General features: G+C 45.9%; 1 protein-coding gene across 3 annotated transcripts in view; it reads right to left on the bottom strand.

Moving 5' to 3' along the window:
* Window positions 1-265: 265 nt before the first annotated feature.
* The window catches only part of LOC133018343 (receptor-type tyrosine-protein phosphatase F), a 127,087-nt gene continuing 114,415 nt past the window's right edge, over window positions 266-12,937 (bottom strand). For all 3 annotated transcript variants that reach the window (XM_061084691.1, XM_061084689.1, XM_061084690.1), the window contains 6 exons: window positions 11,169-11,347; window positions 5,499-5,625; window positions 4,236-4,361; window positions 3,080-3,234; window positions 1,820-1,955; window positions 266-903 (listed from right to left, as the gene is read on the bottom strand). In XM_061084691.1, the coding sequence (XP_060940674.1) occupies window positions 835-903; window positions 1,820-1,955; window positions 3,080-3,234; window positions 4,236-4,361; window positions 5,499-5,625; window positions 11,169-11,347 (792 nt within the window). In that variant the 3' untranslated portion in view covers window positions 266-834. The remainder of the gene's footprint in view (window positions 904-1,819; window positions 1,956-3,079; window positions 3,235-4,235; window positions 4,362-5,498; window positions 5,626-11,168; window positions 11,348-12,937) is intronic.

Raw genomic sequence — 12,937 nt, 5'->3', positions numbered from 1 at the left:
AAAGGCAATTTTTTTTCGTGACGTGTTGAACTGAATAAGACCATGAAACACAACGTATATGACACAATGATATGAATAAAACGATATGATAAAATAAATCCGACAGCAGCTCAGAGAACAGTGGTCCTCCTGTATTAGTATCTAGGAACGTGTTAAAAATACATGTCCCTTGTGCTAAAGTACCCTAAGATAAAATAAAAAAAGTACCGATTATGAAAATAATGCACGCCCGAGGCTGGGCCGTTTTTAAGACAGGAGAAAAACGTCTGATGTTAAAATGATTATTAAAAACATCCACAAAAAATAAAAGAAGAAGTATACCAAACAATAAGATAATGACATAATGAATCAATAATATTGACAAGTCGACTAACAGAAAGAAAGAGTGAGAGAGAGCTCTCTTAGTGCTACCAGTAGCCTTTGACAATCAGGGAGGTTTGGCTTGGACGGAGCCGAGCGGGGGGGGGCGGGGGCGTCGCCCAGCGGGCGGGGGGGCGTCGCCCGGCTCCGTCGCGTCTGTACAAGAGTCAGAGTCTTGGTGATGGTTCCGTTATTCTTAAAGCAAAAGAAGTTCACGTGGTTGGTTACAAGTCGTGGACGCGAATCTCTGTGATTGGTTGAAACCCGTCACTGGGTCTGCAAGCACGTGCCATTCTCCTCCCCTCCGGTAGCTGCGGGGGGGGGGGCTGTTGTTTTTTTTTTCTTCGCAGGGTTGGGGGTTCGGGGGTTGGTTGGGGACGGGGGGGAGGGGTCAAGTGAGTGGATGGTGGCTGAGATGGGACACTTGGCACACTCCTGAGAGGTCTGACCAGGGAGGCTGCTCGGAGGGAGTGGTTACGTTGCATAGTGGTCAAAGCTCCCCAGGTACTCCAACGCTGCCCGGTAGCACAACTGGTACTGGTCCTGAGGAGAGGAGGAGGAGGAGGAGGAGGAGGAGGAGGAGGAGGAGGAGGAGGAGGAGGAGGAGGAGGAGGAGGAGGAGGAGGAGGAGGAGGAGGAGGAGGAGGAGGAGGAGAAAGAAGAGAGTTAGGACATCTGTATGCATCTTTTAAAGATCATTCATTCTTGTGCTTATCGCTTCATTTTAGAAGGAAACCACATTTTAATATTTTTTACTCTAAAATCTCATCTGACACACTTTACTTTATTATTGCAAGTGTATATAAAGTGACATTTATCTTTTGGTCAATTAAGATGAACCAAATTAATAAAGTGACTCTGTAACTTCAGGCATTAATGAAAGTTCAGTTTCCTGCGTCTACATGTGTGGAAATCAATTTTTTAAATTTCATTTTCTTTAACCTTTAATATCCCTCTGAATAAAATCAGTAGCGAACAACCTAGTTTCATGATGATGGCTGAAATGAATCGCCCTATTACTTTGAATAAACTGTGGATCTCTCTGAGTTTGAACCTTGATGGAAACATTTAAAATAAACACAAGTTCAATATTATATCTTTTAAATGAGTGTGAACTCATTTTAAATTAACACCATGACTCTCTTCTCTGGTCGGCTTTATTATCTCCTTTCCCTGTTTGCTATATGAAGTATTTATCAATCCTTAATTCCTAGAAAATAATAATCTCAGCTGAGCCTCTGCGATGACACCAGATGAGTTTGCTGTGTGGTTTCTGATCCGCCTCTAAAACCTCTATTAAAGAAGGATTTGTCTCTAAGTCTTTGTTTCAGAGAAGCTTTACACCAAAAGGACACGAAGATAACATCCTGTTTACACATTCAAAATATACAACCCTGACTTTGAACACCCGTCCTGTCACTGTGGGATTTACATCCTTGTCTGTGCTTGTCGTCCTTACCTCCGTCTGCACCATGGCCGGCCGCTGGGTGCGAAGTGTCTTCACTGTCTGGAAGAGGTCGACCACGCCCTCGTACCTCATCCTCTCCAGCACGATGCTGAGGGTGATGAAGACTCCGGTCCTGCCCACCCCGGCACTGAGGAACACACACACACATATTCATCACATATACTGTCAGAAGTTCTTTAGGACTTTATGTTCAATACACAGGAATTAAACATCAATGTAATTTCAAATAATGGATTATAATTAGGGTTGAAACGGGGGGGGGGAATTTTCCGGAAACTTTCCATGGGAAGTTTAGCTCGGGAATTTTGAAAAAAATAATAATACGCAAATGAAACGCTGAGCAATAAAAAAATCATTCAAAACTCTATCTTAAAGATGTATGGAATGCAGCACACACTGCACGTTGAGTTTCAACCCTCCACTGTGCATTCTTCCATCACATGCACAGATAACTCCCAGCATCCTTCACACTACAGCAGGGCTGTTGAGGCCTGCTGTAGTGTGCAGGACTAGTCAGGTAAATTTCAATGATATTACTGGGAAAATATATTAGCATGCTGATTAACGATTGTTCATCTGTTCATCTAGCCTATTTCTATTCATTTATCCATCAAATTTTAAATATTTTTACAGACGATTCCAATTGTTTGGCTAACTAATTATATCTCTGGCATTGCATTAGTGTTTTTTTACAAACTTTTTTCTCATCTTATTCTACAGAACAATGCCACGTGCACTATCTCGTGTGTGGAGACATTTCACCTCATCCAATGTAGAAGGAAAGGCTGTGTACATTTGCAAATACTGTGTAAAGACCTATGTTAAGAATGACACAACGATGCAGAAGCATATAGTCAAGTGCCCAAAGTTTCCTCAGGACTCAAATCAGCCTATGACACAACAAAATGTTTATATTTATGTCTGTATATGACAAGGTAAATACAGTTAGTATAAATTACCCACAACATTTCCAGTTTATTCCCGTATATTCCCGTTAATTCCCATGGAAAGTTTCCAACTTTGAATATTCCCGGAATTTTGCAACCCTAATTATAATACCTATTTTTATTAGAAAACACCCTATATGTGTATATGAGAATCACTGGATGCTCTTTATCACACCAGTGATATTGTTAGGGAGCTCTGCAACAACACTAACACGTGTGAGTCTGTTCAAAGCACCGGAGTCTCTTCCATCCGTTGTGTCTGTCGGCTGTGTTTTAATTTCAGGAGGAATCTGAGCCGTCTAACCTGCAGTGTACAGAGATTGGTCCGTCTTGTCCAAACTGCTCCTTGGTTTTGTGAACTTGTCCGATGAAATCAATGAAGCCCTCTCCAGTTTTTGGCACTCCTTGCTCGGGCCAGTCAGTGAACTGGAACTGGCGGATTGTTCTGGACTGGCCGTCCTGGGGGAGAAGGTGAAGTTTAAGTGCATTTGAAAGGCAGCGGAACATCCAGAGGAAAAACTAGATTGATGTGAATTGTGTGTTTAAACTCACTTTACAATTTCCATTCATCTCTTTAATAAGATAAAACACACACATCTCTCTGTGGCCTTTTGCTCTTATGTGCACTCAACAAACACAACACAACACCTCAGCCGTGTCTCTCAGGTTGTACCATGAGTGTGGAACCCTGCTGGTTTGTTTAGCAGCAGCCATCTAATCACCTCATTTACACCTGGGATGTGATATGAATGAAGTTGACAGGCAGGAAGGAGCGAAAGCCAGCGGGGGGGATGGCGTCCGACCACCAGAGCCAAAGACACGTTTCACACGTCTCACAGCACCGAGGCTTCGGCTTGTGGGACTCAAACGCTTTTTTTGGGTACAAATCTAGACTTTCTTTCCAAATCTCCCTCTGTTTAAATGTATGTACACACAGTATAGATATGTAAATGTCGGGGAAGGAGTGGGATGAGTGTGTTGCTGCACTGGGAGCCGTGAGATCACAGTATATAGTGTATTTATATCTGGTTGATACTCCTGAATCACAGGGAGTTTCGGCACTGGCTCTCGGGGACAGGAGGCTGTGCTTTTCATGTATTTTCACAGTGATCTCGAAAAAACACATGCACTTACACAAACACACACCTCCACTGACACACACACATACATACAATCCATGGAGCTGGCATAATGTTTACTGAATCTGGATAAACATGTTTGATGGCACATTCACTGGATGTCAACCTGTCGAAGAAATAACATGCGATGCATTCACATCTTCTCCAGCTCGGAGTCACAGGTGTAATTCTTAACACTTAGAGCGACTGTCAGCGTTTGAATGAAAACAAGAATTAGGATGGATTTGGGTTGGATGGTTGTGTTTGAGGGAAAATGTAGATATATCCTCATCCCCTCCCACACACACACACACACACACACGTAGAGCGACTCCAACATACCCTGGCATCTGTGACTTTGAACTCTCGGAGGATGTACTGGGGCATGTTGTACTCAGCCATGGGATCCACCACAAAGTACTGGTACCTGGCTGAACGCTCTGCCGGCCAGTACTGATGACACTTCTCCTACAGAAGAAGAAGAAGAAGAAGAAGAAGAAAACATTAAGCATTTACATTTTAAGTGTTTTACATTATAACTGCCGGGGTGTTATTAGAGAAGGTTACTGTACGATGTTAGTCATATTATCTGCGGCTGTGAAATATGCTCTGATTCATGTTCAGTTGGAAAATATTTACATAATTTGTTTGTGTTCTTAAGCGATGATGTCTTTTCATAAACTCTGATTATGGGATGAGAGGGTGATAAAAGCTGTGAGAGGCAGTCGAGTGCCGTCGGAATCATAAGCATTAACAGGAGAGAACAGCCCAGTCGGAGACATTATGGATTCAATCAAACAGGTACAGATGTAAATGCGGCGATGTTTGTTTTTCCTTGAAAGAAAAAAACGTGTAGCGTTCTGGGAGATGCGTTTATTTGCTTTCTGAGATCTGAGACCCGAGAAAACACGAAGCTGGAGTCAGCAGCTGTTTGCTCGTGGAACATCGATGCGATCTCGCCCCAAAGGTAAAAAACATGTGTTGACTAGAACCTTCTTTGTTTGTTTTCCTTTGGTATCTTAGCCTTTATTGGGCAGTAGACAGAGCTGAGGCAGGCAAGAAGCCACAGGAGAGTCAGAGCCAGGCTACGACTTCCAGCAGAGGTGGAATCAAAAGGAAACCAGAAGAAAGTACAGGGTTGCACGTCTGGCACACCACTAGTTCCTGCCGGTTTCCAGCAATATTGCTAAACCAAATTTGTGACCAAGATGCATCAGGTCTGTGGAGGTCTGACACCAACTACATTTGTACAAAGCAGCCTTAAAGGCACATAAAGAAGTTCCCAACTTTCATAAGAGCAGCATATACCTGTAAACAACTAATCTCAGATTTAATGAAAGGGTAATACAGCAGGAAGTATCTGTATCCTTGGAATGCATAATATAGTGACCAATGGGCCGAGTAGCATGTTTCAGACCTGAGTCATTCCCTCCATGCTGATAAGGAAGCTGATTTTTTATTTAAGTTAGTGCTCAGAGCTGGAATGAATGAATATTTGAGCAGAGCTGAACCGACTCAGCATATAAAGATCCTTATCTTCCATAGAAATGATCCAGTGGGTCTCATCATACATGTAGGTGCAGCGTGCATTGTGTGTGTATTTACCCGGCCCATCTCTCGTAGCTTGGTGAGCATGACGACGATGGTGGAGTTGTGCTCCCACAGCATCCTCCAGAAGTCCTCGGTGGTCTCGGCCAGCGGGCCCTGGGTGGCCAGGTAAGCCTTCTGCTGTCTGAGGACACAGATTCACACAGAGGAGGCAGAGGGTTAAACATTAGACAGAATAAATATAACATTTACAGCACAAAGTAATGACCAGTAAAGGATTTTGTGGTTGACTGGTTCACAAAGGGTGTCACTACAACCCTCAACGTGATAAGAGACATACAGAGGATATGAGACTAGCAACTAAACTTATTATTAAACGATCAAACACATTCTGACACAGATCTATTCAAATTGAATTGCTGCAGAGCTTTCTCTCTTAGTCCACTTTTGTTCAATGAAAGCAACCTACACCATCTGGGGGATTTTTTATATATGAGGCACCTTCAACAGACTGAATCTGATTCAAAACCCATAAAAGACACGTTGTTAAAAGCATTCAGCTGCAAACTGAAGATAAAGAAACGTTTCCGTCGTCCTTGTACTGTCTGTCAAATCGTCTCTGCCATAATGCGGACGACAAATTTCTACACATTTAATGAAGATAGCAAATAATCCCTGGCAGCCACGCTCATCATTGAGCTATTTAAGCCTGTATAGATCCTCTCCCTCTTCCTCCTTCCTCTCTGTAACACAACCCAGAATGAGAGAGCCAGCCCTTGATATGCTCACAGAACTAGAGATGAGCTCATCCTCCGAGCTGCCGGAGCTGTGCTTGTGTCCTACGTGACTTTGGTCCGGCGGAGCAGTTACTCTGGCAAACAGCAGGTGGCAGCAGCGCACCGATCGACAGCGAGAGAGAGAGAGCTGAGTAATCCAACACAAATGCATGCGTGGGCGTGCAGGCACACACTCACATGTTAGTGGCACATGTAAGCTGCATCCAGGTGTGCACATCTACGCGTGCAGCAGTTGTGTCCATGTAGATTCAGACACGCTACTACAAACGCACACACTCGGTCACACACTGAGCCGCGGCTGAGCCACTAATGAAGGTGCTGCAGGCAAAGTGCTAATGTGGAACCGGGAGATTAGAATATGCTCAGGGTCTCGCTCGCACAAATAAAGAAACAACAGATTGGTGGAGAGGAGCAGAGATGGTAGAAGAAGAGGGGAAGGCAGCATAGAGAGGGGAATGAAATGTAAAAGATGAAAACGAGGGAGTGGGGGTGCAATGCAAAGAGTGGAGGTTGTGCTAAGTACAAAGAGAAGATGTAAGGAGGAAAAAAACGTGAGGAGATGAAAAGCACTGCTCTCTCGGCTGGTCATTGGAGTTGCAAAGTAGGACTGGCTGCTGAGGAGGAAGAGGAGAGGAGAGAGGAGGAGGAGGAGGAGGAAGAGGAAGAAGCCAGGGAAAGGAAGGGAATGAGGATGAGGAGAGAGGAGGAGGAAGAAGAAGCCAGGGAAAGGAAGGGAATGAGGAAGAGGAGAGGAGAGAGGAGGAGGAAGAAGAAGCCAGGGAAAGGAAGGGAATGAGGATGAGGAGAGAAGAGGAGGAAGAAGAAGCCAGGGAAAGGAAGGGAATGAGGAAGAGGAGAGGAGAGAGGAGGAGGAAGAAGAAGCCAGGGAAAGGAAGGGAATGAGGATGAGGAGAGAGGAGGAGGAAGAAAAAGCCAGGGAAAGGAAGGGAATGAGGAAGAGGAGAAGAGAGAGGAGGAGGAAGAAGAAGCCAGGGAAAGGAAGGGAATGAGGATGAGGAGAGGAGAGAGGAGGAGGAAGAAGAAGCCAGGGAAAGGAAGGGAATGAGGATGAGGAGAGAGGAGGAGGAAGAAGAAGCCAGGGAAAGGAAGGGAATGAGGATGTGGAGAGAGGAGGAGGAAGAAGAAGCCAGGGAAAGGAAGGTAATGAGGAAGAGGAGAGGAGAGAGGAGGAGGAAGAAGAAGCCAGGGAAAGGAAGGGAATGAGGATGAGGAGAGAGGAGGAGGAAGAAGAAGCCATGGAAAGGAAGGGAATGAGGACGAGGAGAGAGGAGGAGGACGAAGAAGAAGCCAGGGAAAGGAAGGGAATGAGGAAGAGGAGAGGAGAGAGGAGGAGGAAGAAGAAGCCAGGGAAAGGAAGGGAATGAGGAAGAGGAGAGAGGAGGAGGAAGAAGAAGCCAGGGAAAGGAAGGGAATGAGGAAGAGGAGAGGAGAGAGGAGGAGGAAGAAGCCAGGGAAAGGAAGGGAATGAGGATGAGGAGAGAGGAGGAGGAAGAAGAAGCCAGGGAAAGGAAGGGAATGAGGATGAGGAGAGAGGAGGAGGAAGAAGAAGCCAGGGAAAGGAAGGGAATGAGGAAGAGGAGAGGAGAGAGGAGGAGGAAGAAGAAGCCAGGGAAAGGAAGGGAATGAGGATGAGGAGAGAGGAGGAGGAAGAAGAAGCCAGGGAAAGGAAGGGAATGAGGAAGAGGAGAGGAGAGAGGAGGAGGAAGAAGCCAGGGAAAGGAAGGGAATGAGGATGAGGAGAGGAGAGAGGAGGAGGAAGAAGAAGCCAGGGAAAGGAAGGGAATGAGGATGAGGAGAGAGGAGGAGGAAGAAAAAGCCAGGGAAAGGAAGGGAATGAGGAAGAGGAGAAGAGAGAGGAGGAGGAAGAAGAAGCCAGGGAAAGGAAGGGAATGAGGATGAGGAGAGGAGAGAGGAGGAGGAAGAAGAAGAAGAAGCCAGGGAAAGGAAGGGAATGAGGATGAGGAGAGAGGAGGAGGAAGAAGAAGCCAGGGAAAGGAAGGGAATGAGGATGTGGAGAGAGGAGGAGGAAGAAGAAGCCAGGGAAAGGAAGGGAATGAGGAAGAGGAGAGGAGAGAGGAGGAGGAAGAAGAAGCCAGGGAAAGGAAGGGAATGAGGATGAGGAGAGAGGAGGAGGAAGAAGAAGCCATGGAAAGGAAGGGAATGAGGACGAGGAGAGAGGAGGAGGACGAAGAAGAAGCCAGGGAAAGGAAGGGAATGAGGAAGACTAGAGGAGAGAGGAGGAGGAAGAAGAAGCCAGGGAAAGGAAGGGAATGAGGAAGAGGAGAGGAGAGAGGAGGAGGAAGAAGAAGCCAGGGAAAGGAAGGGAATGAGGAAGAGGAGAGAGGAGGAGGAAGAAGAAGCCAGGGAAAGGAAGGGAATGAGGAAGAGGAGAGGAGAGAGGAGGAGGAAGAAGAAGCCAGGGAAAGGAAGGGAAGGAGGATGAGGAGAGAGGAGGAGGAAGAAGAAGCCAGGGAAAGGAAGGGAATGAAGATGAGGAGAAGGGGAATTAAATAACAGAGTCAGGCAGTGAAGAGGACGAGAGCAAAGCTAAGCAGGGGATGAATGCTTAATTTCAAATTGATAGGGCGGACCCCTCTAACCTCTCCAAAAGAAAACAGCCCCCAGCCAAAACAAAAACAATTCCAAGCGTATCACACAGTACGGAGTTCTCTGCACATTGTCCCGACGAGCGCTGGCTGCATCATCCCACATGACTGTAGCGCTGGAGGACATCGTGTTTCATTTCAACCTCATTACGATGCTGAAACTCCAGCCTGCACCGGAGCATATCCAGGCTCGCGCCCCTGATAGCATAGCTGGAATCAATGGTTCGCCTCTCATTAGCTTAGCATATTATTGGCTTTCCGTGAAGGCGCCGGGGTGAAGGGCACTGGAGGCTCCTGTTTAGTTTTTATTTATGCCCGGGCTTTTAAAAGCGGCTTAATTACACAGAGCCGCCGGTGCACACAACAGGTCCCCACCCGGATGTGTCTGTCTCTGCCACGATGTCGGGATAGAAAATTAAGACGGTGAGTGGGAGAAGAAGAGGGTGGCGGGAGAGAGAGAGAGACAGAGAGAGAGAGAGAGAGAGAGAGAGAGAGAGAGAGAGAGAGAGAGAGAGAGAGAGGAAGTGCACAGAAGACAGATTAGGGAGGAGAATGGAGAGAGACAGAGATGCAAGGGAGTAGAAATAAAGAGGGAAAGGGACGGGAAAATGGAAAGCGGAGAACATAGAGGAGGGAGGAGTGTAGAAAACACTGTTCATTACATTCTCTCCCGCTGCAATTATGCCATTTACACAACAACAACAGAGGGTCGGCCTCCTCTTTAACAACAGGGCCGGAGGAAGAGAGGGAGCTGGGGGCTGAGAGCTGGGGGCCTGGGGCTTAGGGCTGGGGGGGGTTTGGAGGTGTTGTCTCTGCCACAGACCCGTATGAAGCAAAGCCTCCCGTGGACAGAATGGCATTTCATGGCTGCTAAATCCATCTCCTTCGCTGTACGCTCCTCCCGCAGAAGAGCCGGCTCTGTCTGTCTCGGCCTGTACTTATATAGATATAAAACAGAGAGCTGCCTTTTCATCTTCTTCCCTCTAGGAAGCAATTTGGACTCGCGGAGCACACGAGGACACGCGGCAGCTCGGATGTGAAAGTGGTAGCGGCTCGGGCGGATGAGAGCCACATCAACAGAGCAAAGGAGTAATTCTTGCAACTTGAAACTGGCCACTGCAGCCTCATCCTCCTCAGTCCCCCCCCCCCCCCACCCATACATCTCTATCTGCTCCGCTGTGGATACCTGCTGTATTTTTCACACCGGTAGCAATCTCTCAGAGAACAGACCTGTCACATCCAGAGAGAGTCGGGGAAGTGTCAGGACAGTGATGCAATTTCCTGTCGTGTCGAGTCTTCGCTCCGTGACATTAGAATTGACATTATAGAAACAACGAGGTTAAAATGCTGACTCTCTGATTTAATTAAAGGATGTTTTGGCATTTGATCAGTCTCCAAACCCACACACATGAGAGCCACAAGCATTCATGTGATATGAGCAGAGGAGGATCCGCGAGAGGAAAAACCATCCTCGCAAAAGAACATTTCCCCGGTGATGCTTCCTGTGACGAGCAGCGACTCGACCTTCCTACACGTTCACCACTCTGCTGTTCTGATTGGTCACTTTGAACACTGTCGAGTATTATCTCTCGATTTAAGCAAGCAATTTAGAAATGTATTCCAACCCCACTGCAATCTCTAAGTAACATTTTTTCAGATATATTCAACTGGAAAAAACAAAATATTAAATATCAAAAAATCCTATTTGAATTTCAGATATCCACAATTATTCATACATCAATCGTTAGAGATATCGTTCCCTCTGGGTCATTGACCAGTTTCAGATAACAACATTTACATTTTGGATATCCAGAATTGAAAAAAAAAAAAAAATACGCGAATTAAATGCTGAGCAATAAAAACATCATTCAAAACTCTATTTTAATCTTATTCTACAGAACAATGCCACGTGCACTCTCTCATGTGTGGAGACATTTCACCCCATCCAATGTAGAAGGAAAGGCTGTGTACATTTGCAAATACTGTGCAAAGACCTATGTTAAGAATGACACAACGATGCAGAAGCATATAGTCAAGTGCCCAAAGTTTCCTCAGGGCTCAAATCAGCCTATGACAAAACAAAATGTTTATAATTATGTCTGTATATGACAAGGTAAATACAGTTAGTATAAATTACCCACAACATTTCCAGTTTATTCCCGTTAATTCCAGTATATTCCCGTTAATTCCCATGGAAAGCTTCCAACTTTGAATATTCCCGGAATTTTGCAACCCTAATCCAGAAGGAACATTATTTTGAATAAAGAAGTCATTGCATTCAGCTCAGATCTCTCAAAGTTTACCTGTAGCCGTCGATGCAGCTGGCGTTGATGTAGTCGGAGCCCTCCACGCCCCGGATGGGCTGCAGGCAGACGCGGGTGGACTCAAAAGGCATAATGTTGACCAGGCGGTTCTTGAACTTGTTGCAGGGTAAGTTGGCGCTGATGAAGCGTGACGTGTGGGCTTTGGAGTTGGCCAGTCTCTGTTTATTTTTAACGAAAGCAGACAGGAAGAGAGAGAGAGAGAGAGAGATGGAGAGGGAAAAAAATTAGTGACCCGTGACCTGAAGTAAACAAAGGCAGAAGTCTGAAACGTTTCCCTGACAAGTCTTTATTCAGACATAAGGTTTTTTCCGTCAAGATAAATAAGAAATTCAGCCGAGGAGGAGGCATCGGAGTCAAGAGGAGGCGTGACAGCTCCTCTGTTTGGTTTACTCTGCTTCCTGTCACCAGGGCTGCAAAGCATTCTGGGGCCAAATCAGCAGCTTTGGAACAAACCAAGGTCCACTGTGCCCCAACACAGTCAAGTCATAGCAGCTGTCAGTCCCAGGTCAGTCTGGACACATCCATAATTTAACGTTATTGTTAAAAAATGCATCAGCTCTGCTGCAGATTTGCTGCGTCCACACGACTCTGGAGTTTTAGAGACACTTAAACTGAGAAGTTTGGAATTGCTGCTGGCCCTGTTTTAGTTTTAAACACTTGTTAATGATGACCCAGTCATTAGATTAGGTTTGTGGACGTTTTAAAACGAAATAGTAGTAGTTAGGATGTAGCCTCAGTCCTCCTTACCTGACAACCCTGCTCTGTGGTCATTGTTTCCTTTTCTTTGTTTTTAAAGCTTTGTTGTTAAAGCTCAGCCTACACTCGCTCGCTCGCTCCCAGAACGACAGATTGTTTTTCCTTTCTGTCGTTTTGCTAATTTAATTGCGTATAAATTACTTTGTTATTTCCTAAACCCCCTTTGTCTTGTGTTTTGGTGGTTGTCTACTAGCAATTAAATATCTACAACATGCATTTGACTTGTCTCCCAAGGCGTCCCAGAGCTTCCTCTGAGGACAGTGCTCGGAGCTGGCAGTGGACAGAGGACAGATGGACGACACGGGAGCGAGCACGGACAGTCATGGTTACGTCGGGAGAATTTGTGTGTTTGCGGCCAGACTGTGTGGGCACGGAAAGGCTGCGGCCCCCTGTACACGCCACAATCCTCCTCTCGCTCTCTCCATTCTCTCCGTCTTTGGCAGAAGTGTAGATGTTATTATTACTTCAAACAGAATGGATTATGGACATAAGAGGGCTGATGCTGCACTGGGAGGAAAGTGTGAAATAACATCACAGTTGATGGCTATTGACAGACGGTGTGTGTGTGTGTGTGTGTGTGTGTGTGTGTGTGTGTGTGTGATTTCCAGTAACCTTGAACAGCAGCTGTGCGTATGTGTAAGTGCCAGTCACGTTCTAATTCTCCATGTGTAGGTGTGTTTGTGTGTTTGTGTTCTGGGGCCTGAAAAGTGTTTTTCTCAGTGTTCTGATGCTTCTGCTGTGACGTTACAGGACCGGTGCCAATACAAATTTTTCTGCATCGACTTTTTTTTTGGGGCGAATTCATTATTTCTGACACTGACATGCGGCGACACCACACTGAAGGTCGGCCTGTTGTAGTTTGACAAGTGGAGACAATGAAGGGAAGAGTCCAGTCTGCTGCTTTCAGTTCAGTTGAGATGGAGAAACCGAGGCAGACTGGAAAGACTCTTAATTATTAACACTTCCTGTCCAGTCTCACCTCTGTGAACTAC

The sequence above is a fragment of the Limanda limanda genome, chromosome 13, assembly GCF_963576545.1.
Source record: "Limanda limanda chromosome 13, fLimLim1.1, whole genome shotgun sequence".
NCBI lineage: Eukaryota > Metazoa > Chordata > Actinopteri > Pleuronectiformes > Pleuronectidae > Limanda > Limanda limanda.
Note: the sequence above shows the minus strand (reverse complement) of the source record. Positions and strands in the feature narration are given on the sequence as shown.